This window comes from Octopus sinensis, linkage group LG26 (assembly GCF_006345805.1).
Source record: "Octopus sinensis linkage group LG26, ASM634580v1, whole genome shotgun sequence".
Lineage (NCBI taxonomy): Eukaryota > Metazoa > Mollusca > Cephalopoda > Octopoda > Octopodidae > Octopus > Octopus sinensis.
Genome location: NC_043022.1, coordinates 17,210,822 through 17,237,568, shown reverse-complemented (window position 1 = coordinate 17,237,568; position 26,747 = coordinate 17,210,822). Strand labels below are relative to the sequence as shown.

The following is a 26,747-nucleotide window of genomic DNA, read 5'->3' as shown; positions in this document are numbered from 1 at the left end:
ATCCCTTGCCACATTGATCTAAGTTCCTTTTCAACTTGCACCATCAACAGGACTTCAATTCTTTTTGCTGCTACATGTCCTGTAAATAATTGTTCTTTCTTGTTTCTCCTTTAGAACTTCTTTGGGAGAGAAAACCTTCACTTTTAAGCATTTTTGAAAATTTACTTAATTCTTCCAAACTCACATCTTCAATTTTTCTTTTTTTGCCACTGCAGCATCATTTTTTGCTCCCATTTTCTCATCAATTCTTTTCAAACACTCCACTATCTCTTCCTCAGACAACACAAAGTCTGCACAATTCAAGCCTTCACAGCTCCTCACCCAACGCCCCTCCATTAAACAAGAGGAAAAACGTTGCACTGCCAACACAACCAAAAAACATGTGTTGCACTCAGAATCCACAATCCAACTGACAAACGCTATACCAGAAGCAAGCTTCTTACCACACAGCCACTCCTATGCACATATATACATATATATAAAAGTAATTATTTGACTTTGGGTATATGCCTAATAGTATGTTTAAAGCACATTCACCGTTTGGGCTAGCTGATGTCGTCCACAGTTACAATGTAATTTTCATTGGATTTATATCAAGAAACCTGCAGAGTTTGTTGAGAAAATGGATTTAGTATGAATCTTTATTTAATGCGGCAATCATTTCGACCCATCCTGCAGCTGTCCCTTAGGGGTAGGATATTGTGCATCTAGTTGCGTTGCATCGATCGGTGCAGGCCGAGTCACTTCAGGTGCTTTGTGTAGAAATAGCTGTCCCACCAGATAGACTGACACATTGTTCTCGCTCGTTGTATGTGGGTACACTCACAGAGGGTAGAATGATTGTAACTCGCAAATGAGATTGGTTATAGTTGACATTCAATATATAACATAAATTAAAATCATAAAGGATAGGGAAAAGAAAACTGTCAAAGAAAGTTAAAATTAAGAAGGATGGCTATCCACTCGTAGACATGAACACATATATAGACATAAGCACACACACACACACACGTGTGTTGGTGAGTGAGTGTCATTTAATGTCCTATTAGTGGCAGACATCTGTTATCACACACCCTGCTGTGTAGCAGATTCCATCATCAGTTACAGATGACTGCACATTAGGAGAGAATTCAGCAGATACGCTCACACTCACACGTTTTACACATATTTGTAAATATACACAGACACATTCACATGTCTGTTTCTATCAGGTTGTCTGGAAAGTTCTGAATATGAAAAAAGGGATATAAATATTTGCCCTTTCAATAAATTTTATTCATTGAAATAATTTCCATTATTATTAATGACTTTTGACCCTCTTTCAGGCAATTTAAATATTCCATCAGCACAAAATTTGGTTTTGAAGAAAAAAGTTATCTAGATGCATTTTGACTCCATCTAAATTGTTGAATGTTTTTCCTTGCAATGAGATCTGTAAAGACGAAAACAAATGGTAATTGGATGGCGCTATATCAGGAGAATGTGGTGGATGGGGTAAGAGATGCCAGCCAGGTTCATGTAACTTTGTTCGAATAGCCCAAGACACATGTGGTCAGGCATAGTCATGTTGGGACACTACTCCTTTCCTGTTGGCAATCTCTGGCCTCAATTCTTTGATGTTTTGGCTCAAATTAGCCAGCTGACGACAGTACACATCAGAATTAACGGTCTGGTTTTGTAAGAGAGGCCTTTATGATCTCACCAAACAAAAAGCATAGCTTTTTTTGGCATGGATGGTCATCTTTGGTTATTGTTTTGGGAGACCCTTTTCCACACCATGCATTCGTACACAGTCCATTTTTCATCTTCAGTCACAAGTTGTTTCAAAACAGGCATGCTTTCATTCTGTTTCAAAAGCACACCGCAAACGGAATACCGGTCCAAGCAATTCTTTTCTGAGAGTTTGTGAGGGACCCATACATTATAGCAAGAAATGTATCCTAGCTTCACTAAGTGCTCATGAGTAGTACTTTTAGAAACTTTCAACTCTTCTGCAAGTTCTTCAGTCGTGATATTTGAGTTTTCTTCGGTTTTTGCCTTCAAAATATCTTCATCCAATTTTGAAGGTCTTCCCTCTCTGCGACGGTCTTCTTCCAAGCTGGTTAATGGCTGAAGGTCTTCACTGAAATATCGAACATATACCATCATCAAATACTGATTGTCCACAACAATTGACTCATCCACTTGTATAGAAAATTCAGAATGCTGGAGGATATTAATGAGCTGATGTTTGACACCGTTAGCCATTTCATCAATGTGTTGAGAAACCATGTTAATACTAAATGGGATCTTCTTCATAATGTTATTGGGTTATTCGTGCATAACGGTTGACAAAACCTCTTTGATAACCAGGCAAAGTAATGTTTCTCCAATTGTGTGAGACTTCCCAGACTTTGCAACAAGCAATGCAATCAACCCGTCATTGTCCCGTTTACTAGTTTCCTGGAGCAGCGTGTTGAATGTTTGTGTTTGCTCTTTGAAAGAGGAGCTCAGTTGCAAAAAGTGTGATAACGGCTTGTCCTTCTTGTGAGAATGCTTTGCAACAAAGTGATACTTCAAGCGTGAAGGTTTAATTGCTTCGTTGGTCAATGTTTGATGGCAAAGAAGGAAGATTGGTAACCGACAGTTCTGAGGAGAAGGAATATATTGAAACAAACACTACTGTACTGTCGACAAATTCTCTTGACTGGAAACATCAGTAAAGTGAAAATGTGAAAACGAATTTCTGTGGACGGCGTCAGAGAGGTAGTATGGTATTCCCAAAGAGAAGTCAATAGAGCAGAGTCAGATGACACGTCTTTACTGGAGCAAATACGGATCTAGTTCGTTTGGCTGCCAGCATTTCAAAAATTAAAGTTTATTGAAAATGTTAAAATTTGGCATATTAATGTAGCTTTCCAAGCTAAATTGCTGGGGTTCTTCAACTTTTTCCAGAAAAAACATTTTAAAAAAGTTATAGAGGTTTAAAGTTTGATCATTTTCACCCAGTCAAGAAATACGATTTCAAAGCTGTCATTTTGTGCGGGATTGCAAATTTTGTCAACATCCTGAAAATAGCACTTGTGATTTGATATGAAACCACAGAATTAGACACAACATGTAACTCCTCATAACTTTTTTATTTTTCGGAGTTTTCGGAAATTTTTTGAGGGACTACCATTATGCAAAAAAAAAACCAAAAAAAAAACGTGATTTAAGGCCTAGGCCTATTTGGCTGCTATTTTTAGCTCATATGACGACCACCTCAATGACTGTGCAACAAAAATATTTCATCGATAAATAAGTCCACTTTTTTAATACAAGTAGTCAAATCGATAAAAGTGCATCCTTATTCTAGGCTTGCTTAGATATCAGTAAATGCAGACTTGATTTCTAAAAATTCATTGTCACCCACGAAATGTTCACATCGCCCACCATTTTCTAGAAATTTGCCCATCACCCACCTGCAAGTTGAAAACTCCCACTTTGGGAAGCTATGGGTCACCAAACTTTTATCATAGTGGGCCAGATATAGCTAAAAGAATGCCAAGGGTGGGCCGGATAAATATTTTGTTCAATTAAGTACAACATAGAATACACTGAATGTACACAAACGATAAAGACAGTCAACCTATTTATTTAGCAATACATAAAATTGTCAAGAAGGCTGAGGGTGTCTTGGCATCACTCACCAAATCCTTTGTGAGCCGCTCTCCGGCTATCTATCTGCGGCTTTATATAGCTATGGTAGGACCTCACCTGGAATTTGCATCACCGGTCTGGAACCCCTATCTTGCCCAACCAAAAGAATACCCTCCATCAGGCATTTGCCATATCCTGAACGCCTTACTTCCCTGGGCATGGACACATTGAAACTCCGACGTCTGGCAGCTGACTTGGCAGACACCCATAAAATTATCAACCATCGCACAAACAATAACTCTGAGCACCTCTTCAAACTCCACCCATCTAACACCCGTGGACATATTTACAAAGTAAGAAAACAGCACAGCTCCCATGACTTCAGGAAACATTTTTTCACGCTGAGAGTTGCTGAAGCATGGAACAAACTGCCGACATCGATTGTTAGTTGTCGGAGCACTGTTTCCTTCAAGACTTCCATGCTTCCTGAGATTCGCCAACACTACACTTGATTTTCTCCCCTCCATACACACACAAGCATGTTCACTTTCCAGACATTTCTACACTACTGCATGTACTTTATATGCACTTTCTGACAAGTTGTGGTGCACCTGAGCACTGTATACAATAATTTCATTATTATTTATTATTATAAAATGCGCAAAATAATAAAAGCAGTAAACAAGAATTTTTAGAAAAAGTGGGTATGTAGCTGAATTGCATAAAATATCATCAACGTTTGCTTTATTATTGCTGCAGCCAACCATAAGAATTGCTTTCAAATATTTATCAGTGAACCTTGTCTGATGTATTGACTTCACACATTTCAGTTTTGAAAAAATTTGCTCCAGTTGTAGTTCAGTTGGCATGTTATGAAGAGAACAGATCAAAGGGATTCTCTAACAAAAGGATTTCATTCTCAATTCTGTCCAAGATTTTAAAATCTTTGAGAAAAATGCGTATTTAAGACCCGAATAATTTCTTTCTGAAACTCAAGGTTAACATGTTCCACATTTTCTGTGCAAAACTCTTGAAAACACTGAAAATGAGAGAAGTTTTCTCCTTCAAGCCATGCTTCAAACAATAATGGCCTTCTCCAAAATGCTGCAATAATTCTATAGAGATCACAGACAAGGTTATTCTTTCTTTGCAGTTTTAAATTCAATTCATTCGTATGAGAAGTGACGTCAACTAAAAACGACAACTTTGATAACCACGAAGGATCTGACAGCTGTGGATCAGCTCGATTCTTTTCGGTGAGAAAAGGATCTGTTTCTCTTCGGAGCTTATAAAAACGAAACAGGACTTTACTGCAACTGAGCCATCTCACTTCTGTGTAGTAAGGCAAGTCACAGAAATTAGAATCCATTTCTTCAAGGAAAGCCTGGAACTGTCGCTGATTAAGCCCATGATTCCGAAAAAAGTTCACCACAGTTGTAACCGGTTTTAGTACACAAGAAATATCTAAGTATTTTCCACAGAGTGCTTGCTGATGTATAATGCAGTGTATAAACAGAGCTTTCAGAAGTTGAAGCTCCTGCAATTTGGTCTGGATCCGCCCTACCAAACCCTTCCTCATTCCTGCCATGCTTTTTCCTCCATCGACTGTAACACACCGAAGCTGATTCCACTAAAGGTTATCGTTTTGCAAAGTTTTCTGCACCTCCATGAAAATACCTTCGCCAGTTGTTGTTCCACGTATACTGCAAATGGATGCCATTTCTTCTATAATCTCAAAGTTGCAATTAAAACCACAAATGGACACAAGAAGTTGTGATGTTCTAGAGAGACCAGCAGACTCATCCCTTGCAGGAGAATACCACAAAAATTTCTTAGCTTTCTCACGTATCCGTAACTGTATATTCTCTCCAAGTTCTTCTATTCTCCGCACAACTGAACTTGCTGAAAGTCTGATACAGCCAAACATGTTAGCTTTTTCAGGACACAAGTCATTTGCTGCTTCCATCATGCACTCTTTTAGAAAGTTTCTGTCAGTAAATGGTTTTCCTCACTCTGCCAACTTATTCACTATTTTGTAACTTACATGAGTGATAGATTCATTTTCAGCAAAATTTTTCATAAAGAAATTACTTTGAGATTCCAAACTACATTTCATAGATTCAAATTTCTCGGACCGCAACTTTCCAAAATATTTAGAATGTGTTGAGAGATGTTTTGCTTTGTAGTGATGACAAATATTGTACTCTTTCATAACATATCAGGCAACTAGCTTTCTGGTCGATAGTTTCCACAAAGAAGTACATTTCTCCCCATTCTTTATTATTTAGAATGCAACATTCATCATCAACCTTTCTCTTCTTAGTAGCCATAATGAAGGGTGAAGAAAAAACAAAAGCAGTCTTAGGCCTCGGCGTCAGATATTCTTGTTTTAATTGCAATCACTAATAACTGACTCGTCCGAGGCACATGTAATTAATGTGGCAGGTGAAATACACAGCACATGAACTGACTGACTCAGTATACATATGACACGTGTAATCAAAGAAGTGTAAGAAGCAGTATAAAAGCATGTTTATTTTTTTCATTATAAGGCAGCGGGCTGGACCTGGCCTGTAGGCCGTAGTTTGGTGACCCATGGGTTAGAGTGTCGAGCTTACAGTCATGAGGTTGTGAGTTTGATTCCCAGCTTGGGCTGTGTGTTGTGTTCTTGAGCAAGACACTTTATTTCATGTTCTTCCAATTCACTTAAGTGTAGAAATGAGTTGCAACATCACTAGTGCCCAGCTGTCTCGGCCCCTTTGCCTTCCCCTTGGATGACATCGGTGGCACGGGGAGGGGAGATTGGTATGCATAGGTGATTGCTGGTCTTCTGTAAACAACATTGCCTGAACTTGTGGAATTTTCCAGGTGCAATTCTACGGTCATTCATAAATGAAGTGGGCCTTTACCATTACCCTTTTACACACACTTATGCACGTGTGTGGGTGTGTATATATACACACACACACACACACACACACATAAGGTCTGATCAAAAAGTATTAGGCTCTGTTTGGTAACAGCTAAAATACGCAGAGTGAAGCTGCTTGGCACAGATTGACCTTAAACTTTGTTGCAAATTCACACTAAGTTACAACGTTCTCATTCACTTCCATTGTTCATAGCGGTGCTTGGAAGTCCAGTGTGTAGAATGTGGTTGTCTCAGAAAGATCAAGTTTCAGCTGTGCAGGATCTCTTTGATTGTGTTGAGGAAGAAAGAAACTTTTCAGATATGGCCATAAGATGACAAATAGTGAATCTATGACCCTGAAATTAAGGCTCAGTCTTTGTAATGGAAAACTCAAACAAGATTTCAAGATGTTGTGGAAATCCAAGAGAAAAAAAAAAAAAAGTAAAAAAAAAAAAAAAAGTAAAAAAAAAGAATGTGAGAAGGGAATCATTTGCTATTCCAAAACAGGAGTTCCAGGAATGCTGGTAACGATCACGCTCGAATGGTGTTTTTTACATGCCACCGGCACAGAAGCCAGTTAGCCGCTCTGACAACGATCACACCTGGATGGTGCTCTTAGCACTCCACTAGCATGGATGCCAGTCATTGAATTCGATTTCAATCTTACTTGCCTCAACAGGTCTTCGCAAGCAGAGTTTAGTGTCCAATGAAGGAAAGGCACACATAAGTGGGCTGCTTACACCCCTGGCATAGGCCACAAGGTTATGGTCTCACTTGTACTTGGTGAGTCTTCTCAAGCACACCATATTTCCAAAAGTCTCGGTCACTAGTCATTGCCTCGGTGAGGCCTAATGTTCAAAGGTCATGCTTCACCACTTCATCCCAGGTCTTCCTAGGTCTACCTCTTCCACAGGTTCCCTCAACCGCTAGGGTGTGGAACTTTTTCACACAGCTATCCTTATCCATTCTCACCACATGACCATGAGAATGGTTTTGATATATGGCGGCGTATTTTAGTCCTGTAAATAATAATAATGGTATTTATATAAGCTTGAAGCTTATGGCGATCACCATGCAATGACTGAGGAAAATAGTCTAATAAAGGGACATAGAAGCCCTCAACAGAGAAAAGAAGGATTTCCTATGTATAACATATGTACACCCAGAACCATGCTAATAGCTTAGCAGTGAAATTTAAGATTTCTTGGTTTTCTGTGAATCAGTTTTGATAGAACTTTTCCCAGCTGGTCTGTACACTATGGCAACACCATTCTTATGCTTTCGTTATTCTCTGTAATGTCCTTTCTTTTTTATTTTAGATTCTTCAGTTTTTGGGTGAACCATGCAAATAGTGTCCCTCCTCTCTAAGGGACATAGAAAAGGCGTTAATGATGAAGAAAAGTCTGTCGTCATCAAGGAAAGTGCTAAAGGCACCTCTCTTCATGTCATTGCAAAGTAAGGCTGTCATGTGGACATGGTTAGATGATTCCTGAAGAACCCTTTGCCAAGGAAGAAACAATCCGATTGTGGGACCTCCAAGACTGTGACAGTCAGGTAATTAAGGAATATTGGCCACAAGTTATGTGGGAAACCTGGACAAACAAGCAAAGCCATTTTCACCGTCTCCAAACTTCCTCATGTACCGAAAACCATCAGAAATCACATCCTCTGGAGCAAGGCTTCAGTGAGAGAACCCCTGATGCTGCCTCCTTTAATGCCCCGTCACAGGAGTTTGAGGCCCAAAAGTACATGATGTTAGACATGAGTTGTGTTCACTGATGGAACCAGACCCCTGACAGTGGGGCAAACGGTTTGATCTGTTTTGGAGAAGAACGTCATCAATATTTATGAAATAAAAAAAGGACATTACAGAGAATAACGAAAGTATAAGAATGGTGTTGCCATATTGTGCAACCTGCTGGGAAAAGTTCCATCAAAACTGATTCACAGAAAACCAAGAAATCTTAAATTTCACTCCTAAACTATTAGCATGGTTCTGGGTGTATGTATGTGTGTGTGTGTAGGTACACTCAATTAGAAAAGAAAAAAAACCCAAACATATGAAAGATAAGAACAAAAAATATTTACGCCACTGAAATATATTTTAGTCGGATTAAATCTAATATAAACCTTATATTTGTTTAGTTTCCAAATGCCATAAAACAACAATTTATTATTGTCTGTGATTCTGCAATATTAAAGGGAATTTGTGCCATTCTTAATTTTAGCCCGTGTTAATTAGCTTTTAGTATATAATAAAATGTTAATTTATCAGTTAAAAATCCAAGATTCACAAAAGTTTTTCTCTTCCATGAACTTGTATTCTTAGGTGTTTTCTTGTATCAGCTTTTCGAATGAAAACATTGAACATTTCCTTACTTTTAATGAAAGAATCCCAGAATTCAGGGAAAAACTCCCTTTTCAATAATGCAATCACACCCTCAGTATCATTGTTAATCTCAGGCTGAGATTCAGTTTTGTTATCATCCATCTCATTAACAGTTATCAAAAATGTGATGATGCTTGTTGGATATTTGGATAGCATTGTTCTCAGACTTTCATTAGTAATCTCATTAGAGTCTTCATCACATACAACAATAATATCAAAAAAACTAAATTCATTCAGAGGTATGGAAGCAATTTGTTCCATTAACGACTCATGGCTAAAAATAAAAGACACATCCCAGTCTGGAATATCTCTTGAAAAATGTTCGTGCAATTTTTCGTTTTGTTCCATACCTTCCACAATAAATATTTTCCTTTTATCTGTTTTTCCTTCCGATGGATTATTTTTCATAAAATTGTTTTCCAAATCGAATTTTTTAGCAATGAAGATATTGAACATTTCCTCGTGTCTGAAGAAAGTTTCTATGTAGTCTTCAAAAATATTCTTTTTCACTATTCTGAAGACGGGTTTGGGGATCTGAGCATCACCAAAACTCACAGGTTTTGTGTCGGAATGAATAACATAACCGTTATCATCATTCCCATCAACAATTATCAAAAATGCGATGATGCTTGGTGGAAACTTTGGTAAGAGTTCTTTTTCAATACGAGCCAAAATTGTTTTCAGACTTTCATTAGTAATATGGTTACCCTCTTCATCACATAGAACAATAATATCAAAATAACTAAATTCATTCAGAGCTATGGAAGTAATTTGTTGCATTAACGACTTTTGGTTTAAAAGAAAAGACACATCCCAGTCTGGATTTCTTTCTGCAAAATGTTTGTGTAATTTTTCGTCTTGTTCCAGACCTTCCACAATAAATATTTTCCTTTTGTCTGTTGTTTCTTCTACTGGTTTATTATCTACAAGACTTTTTTCCGATAGGAATTTTTTATCAATGAAAATATTGAACGTTTCCTCACTTTTAAAGAAAGCTTCTAGGAATCCATGCAAGAACTTTGTTTTCAATATTCTAAAGACTGGTTTGCGAATCTGAGCATCACCAAAACTCACAGGTTTTGTGTCGGAATGAAAAACATAACCATTATCATCATTCACATCAACAATAATCAAAAAAGTGCTGATGCTCGGTGGAAACTTTGGTAAGAGTTCTTTTTCAATACGAGGCAAAATTGTTTTCAGACTTTTATTAGTAATATATTTATAGTCTTCATCACATACAACAATTATATCAAAATAACTGAACTTATTCTCTGGTAAGGAAGCAATTTCCTCCTTTAATTTGGTTATAGAACCAAAAATAAAAGACACTTCCCAGTTTGGATTACTTCTTGAAAAACATTCACGTAATTTTTCGTCTGTGTCCATACCTTCCAGAATAAATATTTTCCTTTTGTCTCTTGCTTGTGGCTTTGGTTTTTCTTGGTCAACTTCTCTTCCCATTTTCGTAAAGTATTCTTGGAATTGTTTCTTTAAAGATTCGTTTCCTGTTTCGGAAAGAATCTTGATGAACGTTTCAGGTAAACAATTTCTTTTTTGTAAAATCTCCAACATTTTCCGAATGCTGTTGCTTTCTGTATTTTGTGATTTTATAGTTTCGTAATTTCTAGTTGTGATATGACCATCAGACTGTAAATAATCCAGAACATCATCGATTTGAGTGAGATTCTGGATAATTTGTGGCCGAAGTCTCACGTAAACCTCCATTTTGAAAAACGGTGTAAAAAGCACGAAGTAGAGCACGAAAAATTAGTCCATTACTTCCGGATTTGCAATTCAGATAATTTCTCAAAGACTGGTGCAGCGACAACAAAAATGGCAATATAATGTGAATATAGAATAACAAATAGTTTAAGTAAAGCATGGTGGAGGTAAAGAATACGCAGGCCAACCGTTTTCGGCGTAACAAAAACCCTAACACTTAACACCGGGTGTTCGTATTCTTTACCTTCGCATAAAGGCCACTTTATAATAATAATAATAATAATTGTGTACAGTGCTCAGGTGCACTACAACTCATCTAAAGTGTATATATAACCAGGTGTAGTTTCGGCGGATTTCGGAAAGCATGAGGGCCTTAAAGGATGCAGTGTCATGGCAGTCAACAACTGACGCAGGCAGTTTATTCCATGCTTCAGCAACTCTGAGCGTGAAAAAATGTTTCCGAAAGTCATGGGAGCTGTATTGTTTTCTGACTTTGTAGGCATGTCCACGTGTGTTAGACACATGGAGATCAAAAAGGTGTTCAGTGTTGTTGTTGGTGAGGTGGTTGATAACTTTGTGGGTGTTTACCAAGTCCGTCGCCAGACGCCGGAGCTTCAGTGAATCCATGCCCAGGGAAACAAGGCGCTCAGAATATGGTAGGTGTCTGATGGAGGGTATGCGTTTGGTTGCACGTCTCTGGACAGATTCCAGGAGGTCAATGTTCTGAGCAAGATAGGGGTTCCAAACTGATGATGCGAATTCCAAGTGTGGTCGTACCATAGCTGTATACAGCTTTCTATCATATTTTAACATTTCTCTTGGCACCAACAGAGAAAATGGGAAAGGCATTACCCCGGAGGATAGCGAGGGAGATTTCCATTCAGGTGACCTCGCTTAACATTTCTCAGGGGTGAAGGGGTGGGGAATCGAAATTGATTTCCAATTACCCCCCGCCCGCCCATCCATGCCCAGCCCCGGGTAATTGGAGATCAATTTTATCTTACCCTCTCCTATGATTTCCGAGTACCTACCTCAGAATCGCGTAAAATTTCTTCCAATGACTTCAAGTTTTTCAAATTGTACCAGGTCATTTTCAAAGAATATGGTTCTAATGTAGTTTTGCTGATGGCGAAAATCGCATCATTTTTTTTTTTTTTTTTTTGTAGAAATTAATAATAAAGATTTACGGAGATGTACTTGCATATCAAGTGACCTGATCTGAGATCGTGTGCTGGAACGAAAACAATTGCAGCGTGGAAGGTGTTTATAAGCCTCAACATTTAAATTTAATTTGTCAAAATATTTTCGTTGCTTTGAGACCGATAATTCCCAAAACCGAGTTCAAGAATAAGTAATTCTCAAAACCGGTTTTCGCGGGTACTACTTAAGAAGAGTGGCCCCGGTGCGCGCACTCGCGCTAGCTAGTCGTGACTAGTCGATCCTTTGTGTTTTATTTACTTTGCTAGGTAGTCGTTGTAGGATCGACTAGTCACGACTAGCTAGCGCGAGTGCGCGCACCGGGATCACTCTTCTTAAATAGTACCCGAATTCTTTAGAAATTTCAAATCCATCTGTTACCATCTCGGGCTCTTCATTGTGCTTGTGTATTCACGAATGAGTCCATTACCTTCATAAGAAGATGGGACAACAGTAACATTTGTTTCTAGGTTCCCTTATTTCATTTTCTTTGTATAATTCTGTTGTGTTCTCAGCATCATGTTCAGGAAATAATCTCCTATATGTTTGTTCAGCATACTCCCTTAAATGTTGTTTCGTTAAAAAATAGAAAATGTCCAGAAATTGACTCACCTTTAAATTTCCTTGGGTTATCTAAATACCTCAAGAAAATCAAGGTTTCGACATTTCTTCTCTTATTATATCTATGCATAAGTCTTTCACGAAGATTTAGAGCCAAAGGGTTGCCGATGATATTAAGTTTATTCAATAAAAATTCTATAGAATATTCTGCTTTCAGTAAACCCGTATCGTCAGCGCAAATAGCCTTCAAAATAATTTCTACTGAATGCAGAATTTCATATAGTAAATTGAGAGATTTCCATTCTTCGTCAGCGACGGCATCTTGGAAAGTTCTGCACGTAGATCTTTTGGAATGCAGCTTTTCAATTTCAAATATCTCTCAATCATATGGAATGTGCCATTCCACCGAGTTCTGCAATCCAGTATAAGTTTATATTCTCTGTTATCAAAGTTCGCTCGTACAAAATCTTGCAAAATTTCATTTTTTGTAGATTTACGGTAAAGTTTTGAAATTTTTCTTACCTTATTTAAAACTCTGTTAAATTCAGGTTTTAGCTGGGGTAAACAAGCATTTTCGTGAGCCAAATCTGTTTGACAAAGTATGTCTTGTTGGCTTATATCAGCTTCATCATCACTATCGTCTGTTATGGCGATCACTATCGTCTGTTATAGCGATCAAAAAATTTAGTGTTACTTCCTTGAAATGACTCTGGAACTGGTTATTACATATGCTCAACGGGAATGATCACCCGACTGAAGACTAACAGCATCCCTTGACTTGCTATTAATAAACTCAGTTACCAGCAAATTCAAAGAGTCAGCCAGGGGTTAGCGAAGGAGATGACAAGGTGCTGATCTAAGGTTCAAGGGGAAAGATGGTGAGAATTGATATGTTGCGATATGTTTCAATGAAACAGACAGCACTCTCAACTAAAGGCGACCGACAACAGTTCAGTTAGTTCAGTTTCAAGGATATTTATTGAAAAGAAAAAATGGAGAAATGTTTTGCGAAAAAAAAAAAAAAAAAAAGAAGCAGCGGATCTTTTCACTTTGACCGGCATATTTAAAAAATAGTTATTTGTAACTAAACACTTTTAAACTTCGTATACTGGTAGAATGTGTTACATAAAACATCTTTTATTGAAAATATCCGAAATAGCAAGCCTTAAAATCGATTTTGGCAAATCGGTTTCGGTTTTACTGATCATAATATAAAACCGGTTTCGAGGCCTAATCTCAGTTAATAATAAAGAAATTACAATTTAAAGTTACGTAATTTTATCCGGTAATCTTTCAGTTTCGGATGTTTAAACAAGTAAATAAAAATTGAAGGGGGATTAACAACTAAATAACAGCATGTACACTCACGAAGTGATTGTGCATCAGGAGAACTTTGTAGAAACCGCGAATAAGGACGTCCCTGCGCAAAATGCGAATATGTGAATGCGGGTGGAAAGAAAATTACAGAGTCAATTTGGAATGTCAAATTAGGCAATCTTTCGTCTCTAGTAGACCTTTCCGTCGATTTCCGTAAAATTTTTTTATTTTTTACATATGGGCTTGCGGGAACTTTTGAAGTAATGAGAGCGAAAGAAACTAAGAGAAAGCGATTGTATGACGAGGGAAGTTCTTTTGAAGTTACCGTGCATGGGAGCATTGATGGACATGTGTGTGTGCGTGCGTGTGTGTGTGTGTTTGATGGGGTGTGGGAGACAGACAGTATGTTGTGTAAGTGAAGTGCTTCTGTTAGTGTGTGTGAAGAGACAGAGTAATGTGTGAAAGGAAGAGATAACTGAAATTTTTTACTCGGTGTATGTGTATATGTATGTATATTACTTCAAAAGTTCCCGCAAGCCCATATGTAAAAAAAAATTTTTTTTACGGAAATCGACGGAAAGGTCTACTAGAGACGAAAGATCGCCAAAAGAAATATCGGTACTTTTTGTGGTTGTCTCCTTCAACTAAAAATATTGCTTAACCCTCAATAGAACAAAAAAAAAAGTGAAAAAAATTAATAAACGTAAAAAGTGAAACGATGAAACATCGTTTTGAATCTGATATTTTTATAACAAATCATACAAAACTGAAAAAAAAACAGTAATAAACATGAAAACAGAAAAAATAAATAAATATGGAAACCAAAAAAAATTAAACATCTTACTGAGTCTGATAATATTTTTTACAAGAAATCCTCGAATGCCTATTGAGGATGCCAAACGTCAAAAACGTGTTGATGTATTGAGTCAAAAAGGTCTCTTTTGATCCAATCTATCACTACATTAACTTGATTTTTAGTAGGGACATATGCCAATTTTTTAATGGGGGTGATATAACCAAAAAGTACCATTAATTCTTGTCATATTTACACGAATTCATATCGAGGAATTCTGGACCAAAAATAATAATAAAAGAAAAAAGACTTTCGTTCCCTTTTTGGTGGCTACAACCAAGGACTCCGTTGTTTAACAATAAGTCGACTTATTTATCTCCCAAACAATTTAAGACATCGATGAGAACTGTCGGTTCTCATGGAAACTAGCAAAGACGAGATGAAACCTATTATGTGGTCTCTCAATCTGCTAGAAATAGCAGCCAAATCCTCTTTAAACTATTCCATAATCTCAGGAAGGAAAGGACATTAAATGGTGTTGTTGGAGTTATTGATGTTTTTCATTTATAATTAGAGCACTAATGCATCGTAAAATGGGCTGAAATTGTCAGTGATACCAAATATGTTTATTATATGCATTCATAAACAGAATGTCCAATGTATCTATGGTATACATACAGTAAACATATTTATCACCTTATTACGATGCACAGGTGCTCTAATTACGATTTTAAAAAAAACAATACCCACCAACTACGTCATGTAACGTTGCTATTTCTCTTTTTGTTTTAAAATTTTGTTCCAATTGTTTTCAAAATTGGTGTAGTTTTGTATGCTAATTTGGAACATAAAATTCATTTTTGCCATAAATTAATGACTAATAAGTTAATAGCTTTTATAAGGTGCAAAATTTAGCCAATCAAAAGCCATAGACACATTGGTGCCTGTTTCCATAGTAACAGGCCAAACTGTAGTCTGCTTAGAACTACCACTGTGTATTCTTGTTTTCTTTTTACAGGTATCTGTATTCTTGTTTCTGATTCCTCTTTCCTCTACTACCTTCTTTCTTTTCTTTCTCCACAGATGCCAGATGTTGGGACATCAGTGACTAAGCTGGGAACCCCACAGAATTTGCTTTGTGAAGAGGGTGCTTTTCTGGCTATTTGGTCACCCTGAAGGGTTAAATACAAGACCTGTGAAAGTGCAGGTGAACTCAGCCACCCAAATAAGCCACTCTTGTAATTAGTTATGCTGCTTATTGAACCCTTACCCTCTTAAAACAGCAGCGATAAATAACAGCCCCACTGCCTTGAGGCAATACCCACTTAAGGGAAAGGCTTCAGGAGTAAACCCTGAGGATAAATCAGGAGCCGGAATTTCTAAGGCAGTTCAATGCTGTAGACCTCCCTCTGGCCATTCCTGTGGCCTCGCTGATGCCAAGTTGTATTGGCCCCTGCCCTTCGCTTGGATAACACTGGTGGCAGAGAAGAGGTTGGGGCAACTGCTGATCTCCCACGAAAAACTGCCCAGGCCTGCACTCTGGAGAGAACACTCCAGCGCTGTCTAACCATATTATTCTACGGGTTTAAGCCTGCACATAATTGGTGTAAGAGCAAGGCATGGGGGGGCTACTTTTGATGGAGGGAGAGGCCATTGTGCCTCACTGGACAGCTACCACTTGCCTCAAGCTGGGCAGCTCACAGCCAGTTTAGGTATTCTCCCATCACAGCCCACCAGCTCCATCGGGTGCGTGGACCTTAGGGAAACTACGATCCCGATTTGTGAGCTGCAAACATTGCACCAAGAAAAACAAAGAAACAGGCAAGCAAGCAACACAAAAAGCCAGCATTCAGTCTGGCCTGGATGTTGGAAGGTAAGGACTTTCAAAAGATCAGTGACACATGCAAGACAGCAATGATCAACAACAGACTGCTTATGACTCCGAGTGGACATTGCAGCACTCCAGGAAATGTGGGTTCCAGATTTGGGAACCCTTCGTGAAAGAGACTATAGCTTTATCTGGCAAGGGAGCATGATGTTGGCTTTGCCATGAAGAACTCTGCTAAAGTTGGTAGAACTCAACAGTGACGGTTCATAGTGGATATTCCCATTTCAATTGCACACTTCTGATGGGCCTGTTAACCTTATCAGTACTTATGCTCAAACATTCCATTCCTCACAAGGCTCTCAAGCCCCGTGCTAGTAGGGTGTTAAGAGCACCATCCGAGCATGATCGTTGCCAAAGCGGCTAACTGGCCTCTGAGCCAGTGGCATGTAAAAGACACCATCCGAGCGTGATTGTTACCTGTGTCGCCTTACTGGCACCTGTGCTGGTGGCATCTGTAAAAGATTCGAGCGCTGTCATTGCCAGTGACACGTAAAAGCACCCACTACACTCTCAGAGTGGTTGGCGTTAGGAAGGGCTTCCAGCTGTAGAAATTCTGCCAGTTCAAGATTGGAGCCTGGTGCATCCATCTGGTTCGCCAGTCCTCAGTCAAATCATCCAACCCATGCTAGCATGGAAAGCGGACGTTAAACGATGATGATGATGATGATGATAATAACACCCTGTGCAAGTGACTTCTGTATGTAGCCTCGGGCTGACCAGTGTATATAACCACAGGCTGATGCGTGTGTGTTTCCCTCCGCCACCACCTGACAACTGGTATCAGTGTATTTAGGTCACTGTGATGTAGCAGTTCAGCAAAAAGCAAACTGGTCATCTTCGATTCTTACAACCCGTTTCAATCAATACTCAATAATCTAATTACAAATTTACATTTACGTGTCAGGAGTGTAATTTCATCAGAGGAAAAAAACATAACTTTGGATGTTATATTATGTGGGCTTATCCATTTATTTTGACATGACCAGTTTGCTGTTGATAATAAACAATTCTTAACTTCCTTATCTCCATTTTCTTTTCTCCTTTATACATACACACACACACACACACATATATATCAGGGTATCAGACATTTTGTTGTTATACACCACTGGTTACAATGCACCTCTACACACAGTTGTAGCTGTTGAATGTTACCCCCCTGCTGCCCAGGTGGACGAAGCCAACATATCCCCCCCACTCCCGGCAAATAGAATGCCATTCCATTACAGGTTTACCCCTTTGCAGCCGAGTGGACTGGGGTTCAGGTGAAAGAAAGTGTTTTGCTTGAATTCATAAGCATCCAGGGTATTAAAACATTAATCTAGTGATGTGGAGTGCAACGTCCTAACCATTAAGACGTCTTTACACACACAAAAATACACACACATACACACACACTCTCTCTCTCTCTCACACACACACACACACACAGAGGAAGTTCCTGGTTTTCAGGATATGCTAATCCCTCGACTATCGTAGGTGCTGTGTTCCGGAACCCCCTGTGATAGGGGAAAATCCACAAAGTAGAAACAGTACTGTATATATACTCTTTTTTACTCTCTTTTACTTGTTTCAGTCATTTGACTGCGGCCATGCTGGAGCACCGCCTTCAATCGAGCAACTCGACACCGGGACTTATTCTTTTGTAAGCCCAGTACTTATTCTATCGGTCTCTTTTTGCCGAACCGCTAAGTAACGGGGACATAAACGCACCAGCATCGGATGTCAAGCAATGCTAGGGAGACAAACACAGACACACAAACACACATACATATATATATATATATATACATATATACGACAGGCTTCTTTCAGTTTCCGTCTACCAAATCCATTGGTCGGCCTGGGGCTATAGCAGAAGACACTTGCCCAAGATGCCATGCAGTGGGACTGAACCCGGAACCATGTGGTTGGTTAGCAAGCTACTTACCACACAGCCACTCCTATGTATATTTTTTAATCATTTTTATAATTTGTATATATTTTATTATAAATACAAAACAAACACCATGGAGGAATCGATGTAAGCTTAAAGAATAAACCGCGACACGGCGAGGGATTAGTGTATCACGAAGGATCTGGTTGGAGGCCCAACCGTCCGAGGTCTTTTACAGGGCTTAGAAAAATGGAAGGGCCGCTGCAATAAGTGTGTGAATCTGAAAGGGGAATATGTTCAATAAAATCATAATTAACTGGTCCTTCTATATTTTCTTTTACCCAAAGCCAGGGAATTTTCAGGAGAGAAACAAGGAGAGAAAAAAATGTGTGTAGTGGCTAACGATCTATCATATACACTTAGCAAGATGCAATGGAATGCTTTGAAGGAATGAATGAAGAACAATATTAATTAATTACTGAGATGGCCATTTATTAAGAATATAAAAGTGTTAATCATTACAATATTTAAGAAATACTCAAGATTCTTTAGTTGTGAGTGCAAAATTTGTTTGTAAATGTCCATTCTGTATAATTGTTTGCTACATCCGTGTGGCTGCCAGTGAGAAAGTCAGAATAAAAGGAATTAATGCAGATATGTCCATCACAGAAAAAGTTAGGCAAAAGAACTTCAGAAAGGTAATAATGAAAAATATTTATGCTACTAAGATATATTTTAGTCAGATTCAATCTCATATAAACCTTATGTCTCCTTACTTTCCATAAAACAACAATATATTATTGTCTCTGATTCCAGAATATTTAAAACAATTTGCGCCATTTTTAATTTTAGCCCGTGTTAATTAGCTTTTAGTATATAATAAAATGTTAATTTATCAGTTAAAAATCCAAGATTCACGAAAGCTTTTCTCTTCCATGAACTTGTAATCTGAGGTGTTTTCTTGTATCAGCTTTTCGAATGAAAACATTGAACATTTCCAGACTTTTAATGAAAGAATCCCAGAATTCAGGGAAAAACTCCCTTTTCAATAATGCAATCACAGCCTCAGTATCATTGTTAATCTCAGGCTGAGATTCAGTTTTGTTATCATCCATCTCATTAACAGTTATCAAAAATGTGATGATGCTTGTTGGATAATTGGATAGCATTGTTCTCAGACTTTCATTAGTAATCTCATTAGAGTCTTCATCACATACAACAATAATATCAAAAAAACTAAATTCATTAATAGGTATGGAAGCAATTTGTTCCATTAACGACTTTTGGTTTAAGATAAATGATACATCCCAGTCTGGAATATCTCTTGAAAAATGTTCGTGCAATATTTCGTTTTGTTCCAGACCTTCCACAATAAATATTTTCCTTTTATCTGTTTTTCCTTCCGATGGATTATTTTTCAGAAAATTACTTTCCAAATCGAATTTTTTAGCAATGAAGATATTGAACATTTCATCATGTCTGAAGAAAGTTTCTGTGTAGTCTTCAAAAATATTCTTTTTCACTATTCTGAAGACGGGTTTGGGAATCTGAGCATCACCAAAACTCACAGGTTTTGTGTCAGAATGAAAAACATAACCGTTATCATCATTCCCATCAATAATAATCAAAAAAGTGATGATGCTTGGTGGAAACTTTGGTAAGAGTTCTTTTTCAATACGAGCCAAAATTGTTTTCAGACTTTCATTAGTAATATGGTTACCCTCTTCATCGCATAAAACAATAATATCAAAATAACTGAATTCATTTGGAGCTATGGAAGCAATTTTCTCCTTTAATTTGGTTAGAGAGCCTAAAATAAAAGACACATCCCAGTCTGGATTTCTTTCTGCAAAATGTTTGTGTAATTTTTCGTCTTGTTCCAGACCTTCCACAATAAATATTTTCCTTTTATCTGTTTTTCCTTCCGATGGATTATTTTTCAGAAAATTGTTTTCCAAATCGAATTTTTTAGCAATGAAGATATTGAACATTTCATCGTGTCTGAAGAAAGCTTCTATGTAGTCTTCAAAAATATTCTTTTTCACTATTCTGAAGACGGGTTTGGGAATCTGAGCATCACCAAAACTCACAGGTTTTGTGTCGGAATGAAAAGCATAACCGTTATCATCATTCCCATCAACAATAATCAAAAAAGTGATGATGCTTGGTGGAAACTTTGGTAAGAGTTCTTTTTCAAGACGAGCCAAAATTGTTTTCAGACTTTCATTAGTAATATGGTTACCCTCATCATCGCATAAAACAATAATATCAAAATAACTGAATTCATTTAGAGCTATGGAAGCAATTTTCTCCTTTAATTTGGTTAGAGAGCCTAAAATAAAAGACACATGCCAGTCTGGATTTCTTTCTGCAAAATGTTTGTGTAATTTTTCGTCTTGTTCCAGACCTTCCACAATAAATATTTTCCTTTTATCTGTTTTTCCTTCCGATGGATTATTTTTCATAAAATTGCTTTCCAAATCGAATTTTTTAGCAATGAAGATATTGAACATTTCATCGTGTCTGAAGAAAGCTTCTGTGTAGTCTTCAAAAATATTCTTTTTCACTATTCTGAAGACGGGTTTGGGAATCTGAGCATCACCAAAACTCACAGGTTTTGTGTCGGAATGAAAAACATAACCGTTATCATCATTCCCATCAACAATAATCAAAAAAGTGATGATGCTTGGTGGAAACTTTGGTAAGAGTTCTTTTTCAATACGAGCCAAAATTGTTTTCAGACTTTCATTAGTAATATGGTTACCCTCTTCATCGCATAAAACAATAATATCAAAATAACTGAATTCATTTGGAGCTATGGAAGCAATTTTCTCCTTTAATTTGGTTAGAGAGCCTAAAATAAAAGACACATCCCAGTCTGGATTTCTTTCTGCAAAATGTTTGTGTAATTTTTCGTCTTGTTCCAGACCTTCCACAATAAATATTTTCCTTTTATCTGTTTTTCCTTCCGATGGATTATTTTTCATAAAATTGCTTTCCAAATCGAATTTTTTAGCAATGAAGATATTGAACATTTCATCATGTCTGAAGAAAGCTTCTATGTAGTCATCAAAAATATTCTTTTTCACTATTCTGAAGACGGGTTTGGGAATCTGAACATCACCAAAACTCACAGGTTTTGTGTCGGAATGAAAAACATAACCACTATCATCATTCCCATCAACAATAATCAAAAAAGTGATGATGCTTGGTGGAAACTTTGGTAAGAGTTCTTTTTCAAGACGAGCCAAAATTGTTTTCAGACTTTCATTAGTAATATGGTTACCCTCTTCATCGCATAAAACAATAATATCAAAATAACTGAATTCATTTGGAGCTATGGAAGCAATTTTCTCCTTTAATTTGGTTAGAGAGCCTAAAATAAAAGACACATCCCAGTCTGGATTTCTTTCTGCAAAATGTTTGTGTAATTTTTCGTCTTGTTCCAAACCTTCCACAATAAATATTTTCCTTTTATCTGTTTTTCCTTCCGATGGATTATTTTTCATAAAATTGTTTTCCAAATCGAATTTTTTAGCAATGAAGATATTGAACATTTCATCATGTCTGAAGAAAGCTTCTATGTAGTCTTCAAAAATATTCTTTTTCACTATTCTGAAGACGGGTTTGGGAATCTGAGCATCACCAAAACTCACAGGTTTTGTGTCGGAATGAAAAACATAACCGTTATCATCATTCCCATCAACAATAATCAAAAAAGTGATGATGCTTGGTGGAAACTTTGGTAAGAGTTCTTTTTCAATACGAGCCAAAATTGTTTTCAGACTTTCATTAGTAATATGGTTACCCTCTTCATCGCATAAAACAATAATATCAAAATAACTGAATTCATTTGGAGCTATGGAAGCAATTTTCTCCTTTAATTTGGTTAGAGAGCCTAAAATAAAAGACACATCCCAGTCTGGATTTCTTTCTGCAAAATGTTTGTGTAATTTTTCGTCTTGTTCCAGACCTTCCACAATAAATATTTTCCTTTTATCTGTTTTTCCTTCCGATGGATTATTTTTCATAAAATTGCTTCCAAATCGAATTTTTTAGCAATGAAGATATTGAACATTTCATCGTGTCTGAAGAAAGCTTCTGTGTAGTCTTCAAAAATATTCTTTTTCACTATTCTGAAGACGGGTTTGGGAATCTGAGCATCACCAAAACTCACAGGTTTTGTGTTGGAATGAAAAACATAACCGTTATCATCATTCCCATCAACAATAATCAAAAAAGTGATGATGCTTGGTGGAAACTTTGGTAAGAGTTCTTTTTCAATACGAGCCAAAATTGTTTTCAGACTTTCATTAGTAATATGGTTACCCTCTTCATCGCATAAAACAATAATATCAAAATAACTGAATTCATTTGGAGCTATGGAAGCAATTTTCTCCTTTAATTTGGTTAGAGAGCCTAAAATAAAAGACACATCCCAGTCTGGATTTCTTTCTGCAAAATGTTTGTGTAATTTTTCGTCTTGTTCTAGACCTTCCACAATATATATTTTCCTTTTATCTGTTTTTCCTTCCGATGGATTATTTTTCAGAAAATTGCTTTCCAAATCGAATTTTTTAGCAATGAAGATATTGAACATTTCATCATGTCTGAAGAAAGCTTCTATGTAGTCTTCAAAAATATTCTCTTTCACTATTCTGAAGACGGGTTTGGGAATCTGAACATCACCAAAACTCACAGGTTTTGTGTCGGAATGAAAAACATAACCGTTATCATCATTCCCATCAACAATAATCAAAAAAGTGATGATGCTTGGTGGAAACTTTGGTAAGAGTTCTTTTTCAAGACGAGCCAAAATTGTGTTCAGACTTTCATTAGTAATATGGTTACCCTCTTCATCGCATAAAACAATAATATCAAAATAACTGAATTCATTTGGAGCTATGGAAGCAATTTTCTCCTTTAATTTGGTTAGAGAGCCTAAAATAAAAGACACATCCCAGTCTGGATTTCTTTCTGCAAAATGTTTGTGTAATTTTTCGTCTTGTTCCAGACCTTCCACAATAAATATTTTCCTTTTATCTGTTTTTCCTTCCAATGGATTATTTTTCATAAAATTGTTTTCCAAATCGAATTTTTTAGCAATGAAGATATTGAACATTTCATCATGTCTGAAGAAAGCTTCTATGTAGTCTTCAAAAATATTCTTTTTCACTATTCTGAAGACGGGTTTGGGAATCTGAACATCACCAAAACTCACAGGTTTTGTGTCGGAATGAAAAACATAACCGTTATCATCATTCCCATCAACAATAATCAAAAAAGTGATGATGCTTGGTGGAAACTTTGGTAAGAGTTCTTTTTCAAGACGAGCCAAAATTGTTTTCAGACTTTCATTAGTAATATGGTTACCCTCTTCATCGCATAAAACAATAATATCAAAATAACTGAATTCATTTGGAGCTATGGAAGCAATTTTCTCCTTTAATTTGGTTAGAGAGCCTAAAATAAAAGACACATCCCAGTCTGGATTTCTTTCTGCAAAATGTTTGTGTAATTTTTCGTCTTGTTCTAGACCTTCCACAATAAATATTTTCCTTTTATCTGTTTTTCCTTCCGATGGATTATTTTTCAGAAAATTGTTTTCCAAATCGAATTTTTTAGCAATGAAGATATTGAACATTTCATCATGTCTGAAGAAAGCTTCTATGTAGTCTTCAAAAATATTCTCTTTCACTATTCTGAAGACGGGTTTGGGAATCTGAACATCACCAAAACTCACAGGTTTTGTGTCGGAATGAAAAACATAACCGTTATCATCATTCCCATCAACAATAATCAAAAAAGTGATGATGCTTGGTGGAAACTTTGGTAAGAGTTCTTTTTCAAGACGAGCCAAAATTGTGTTCAGACTTTCATTAGTAATATGGTTACCCTCTTCATCGCATAAAACAATAATATCAAAATAACTGAATTCATTTGGAGCTATGGAAGCAATTTTCTCCTTTAATTTGGTTAGAGAGCCTAAAATAAAAGACACATCCCAGTCTGGATTTCTTTCTGCAAAATGTTTGTGTAATTTTTCGTCTTGTTCCATACCTTCCACAATAAATATTTTCCTTTTATCTGTTTTTCCTTCCGATGGATTATTTTTCATAAAATTGCTTTCCAAATCGAATTTTTTAGCAATGAAGATATTGAACATTTCATCGTGTCTGAAGAAAGCTTCTATGTAGTCTTCAAAAATATTCTTTTTCACTATTCTGAAGACGGGTTTGGGAATCTGAGCATCACCAAAACTCACAGGTTTTGTGTCGGAATGAAAAACATAACCGTTATCATCATTCCCATCAACAATAATCAAAAAAGTGATGATGCTTGGTGGAAACTTTGGTAAGAGTTCTTTTTCAATACGAGGCAAAATTGTTTCCAGACTTTCATTAGTAATATGGTTACCCTCTTCATCGCATAAAACAATAATATCAAAATAACTAAATTCATTCAGAGCTATGGAAGTAATTTGTTGCATTAACGACTTTTGGTTTAAAATAAAAGACACATCCCAGTCGGGATTTCTTTCTGCAAAATGTTTGTGTAATTTTTCATCTTGTTCCAAACCTTCCAGAATAAAAACTTTCCTTTTGTCTCCTGTTTCTTCTACTGGTTTCTTATCTCCAAGACTTTTTTCCCATAGGAATTTTATATCAATGAAAATATTGAACGTTTCCTCACTTTTTAAGAAAGCTTCTAGGAATCCATGCAAGAACTTTATTTTCAATATTCTAAGGACTGGTTTGCGAATCTTAGCATCCCTAAAACTCACGGGTTTTGTGTCGGAATGAAAAACATAACCACTATCATCATTCCCATCAACAATAATCAAAAAAGTGATGATGCTTGGTGGAAACTCCGGTAAGAGTTCTTTTTCAATACGAGGCAAAATTGTTTTCAGACTTTCATTAGTAATATAATTATAGTCTTCATCGCATAAAACAATAATATCAAAATAACTGAACTTATTCTCTGGTACGGAACCAATTACCTCCTTTAATTTGTTTATAGAACCTAAATGATTTGATACTTCCCAGTCTGGATTTTTTCTTGAAAAACATTCAAGTAATTTTTCGTCTGTGTCCATACCTTCCAGAATAAATACTCTCCGTTTGTCTCTTGCTTGTGGCATTGGTTTTTCTTCAACAACTTCTCTTTCCATTTTCGGTAAGTGTTCTTGGAATAGTTTCTTTAAAGATTCGTTTCCTGTTTCGGAAAGAATCTTCACGAACGTTTGAGGAGGACAACTTCTTTTTGTTAAAATGTTCAACATTTCTCGAATTTTGTCGCTGTCTTTCTTTTCTGATCTTATACTTTCATAATTGCTCTCTGTGATATGTTCACCAGACTGTAAATAATCCAGAACATCATCGATTTGAGTGAGATTCCGGATAATTTGTGGCCGAAGTTTCACGTAAACATTCATTTTTGGCAAATAATGTAATGTCCTGAATAGGAATTCTCGAGAAATGAATGTCGCGTCTTATTTCCGGGTTTTGTGTTCGTCCTCTCTTAGTTTTCTCTCTCTCCACTTTTCTATGTATTTATGTGTGTGTGTGTTACTAAACACTTGGTAATTGATATTTCTTTACTTCGGGTATTTACAACTAATACTATACATTAGTTTCGACAGATTTCATGCTCAACCGATGTACAGAACAAAAAATATTGTCGGAAAGAATATTATTGTTCATGACAATACGATGATGTTAATAACACCCTGTGCAAGTGACTTCTGTATGTAGCCTCAGGCTGACGAGTGTATATAACCACAGGCTGATGCGTGTGTGTTTCCCTCCGCCACCACCTGACAACTGGTATCAGTGTATTTAGGTCACTGTGACGTAGCAGTTCAGCAAAAAGCAAACTGGTCATCTTCGATTCTTACAACCCGTTTCAATCAATACTCAATAATCTAATTACAAATTTACATTTACGTGTCAGGAGTGTAATTTCATCATAGGGAAAAAACATAACTTTGGATGTTATATTATGTGGGCTTATCCATTTATTTTAACATGACCAGTTTGCTGTTGATAATAAACAATTCTTAACTTCCTTATCTCCATTTTCTTTTCTCCTTCATACACACACACACACATATATATCAGGGTATCAGACATTTTTTTGTTATACACCACTGGTTACAATGCACCTCTACACACAGTTGTAGCTGTTGAATGTTACCCCCCCTGCTGCCCAGGTGGACGAAGCCAACATATCCCCCCCACCCCCGGCAAATAGAATGCCATTCCATTACAGGTTTACCCCTTTGCAGCCGAGTGGACTGGGGTTCAGGTGAAAGAAAGTGTTTTGCTTGAATTCATAAGCATCCAGGGTATTAAAACATTAATCTAGTGATGTGGAGTGCAACGTCCTAACCATTAAGACGTCTTTACACACACAAGAATACACACACATACATACACACACACACACAGACAAAGTTCTTGGTTT

The 26,747-nt window shown here is 36.9% G+C and overlaps 3 protein-coding genes and 1 long non-coding RNA gene across 5 annotated transcripts; 1 reads left to right on the top strand and 3 right to left on the bottom strand.

The window, feature by feature from the left end:
- Window positions 1-1,737: 1,737 nt before the first annotated feature.
- Window positions 1,738-2,633, bottom strand: LOC118768056 (histone-lysine N-methyltransferase SETMAR-like). Its single transcript, XM_036513834.1, has one exon. The coding sequence runs from the start codon at window positions 2,296-2,298 to the stop codon at window positions 1,738-1,740; it is 561 nt and encodes a 186-aa protein (XP_036369727.1). The 5' UTR covers window positions 2,299-2,633.
- Window positions 2,634-8,620: 5,987 nt separating this feature from the next.
- On the bottom strand, window positions 8,621-22,324 carry LOC118768007. Its single transcript, XM_036513664.1, has 2 exons — window positions 19,117-22,324; window positions 8,621-8,733 (listed from the first exon to the last, which is right to left on the bottom strand). The coding sequence occupies exon 1, from the start codon at window positions 22,307-22,309 to the stop codon at window positions 19,193-19,195; it is 3,117 nt and encodes a 1,038-aa protein (XP_036369557.1). The 5' UTR covers window positions 22,310-22,324; the 3' UTR covers window positions 8,621-8,733; window positions 19,117-19,192.
- On the bottom strand, window positions 8,621-26,073 carry LOC118768009. 2 transcript variants are annotated; one of them, XM_036513668.1, is made up of 3 exons: window positions 25,282-26,073; window positions 9,885-10,214; window positions 8,621-9,365 (listed from the first exon to the last, which is right to left on the bottom strand). In XM_036513668.1, exons 1-3 carry the CDS (start codon window positions 25,714-25,716, stop codon window positions 8,823-8,825), a joined length of 1,308 nt encoding a protein of 435 aa, XP_036369561.1. In that variant the 5' UTR covers window positions 25,717-26,073; the 3' UTR covers window positions 8,621-8,822. The 2 variants fall into 2 exon arrangements, with proteins under 2 accessions (XP_036369561.1, XP_036369560.1); XM_036513667.1 differs by lacking the exon at window positions 25,282-26,073 and having other exon boundaries at window positions 8,621-9,405; window positions 9,925-10,868.
- LOC118768012 lies at window positions 24,167-25,309 on the top strand. The gene is made up of 2 exons (XR_005003932.1): window positions 24,167-24,471; window positions 24,991-25,309. It is a non-coding gene; the product is annotated as an uncharacterized LOC118768012 (long non-coding RNA).
- Window positions 26,074-26,747: the final 674 nt, after the last annotated feature.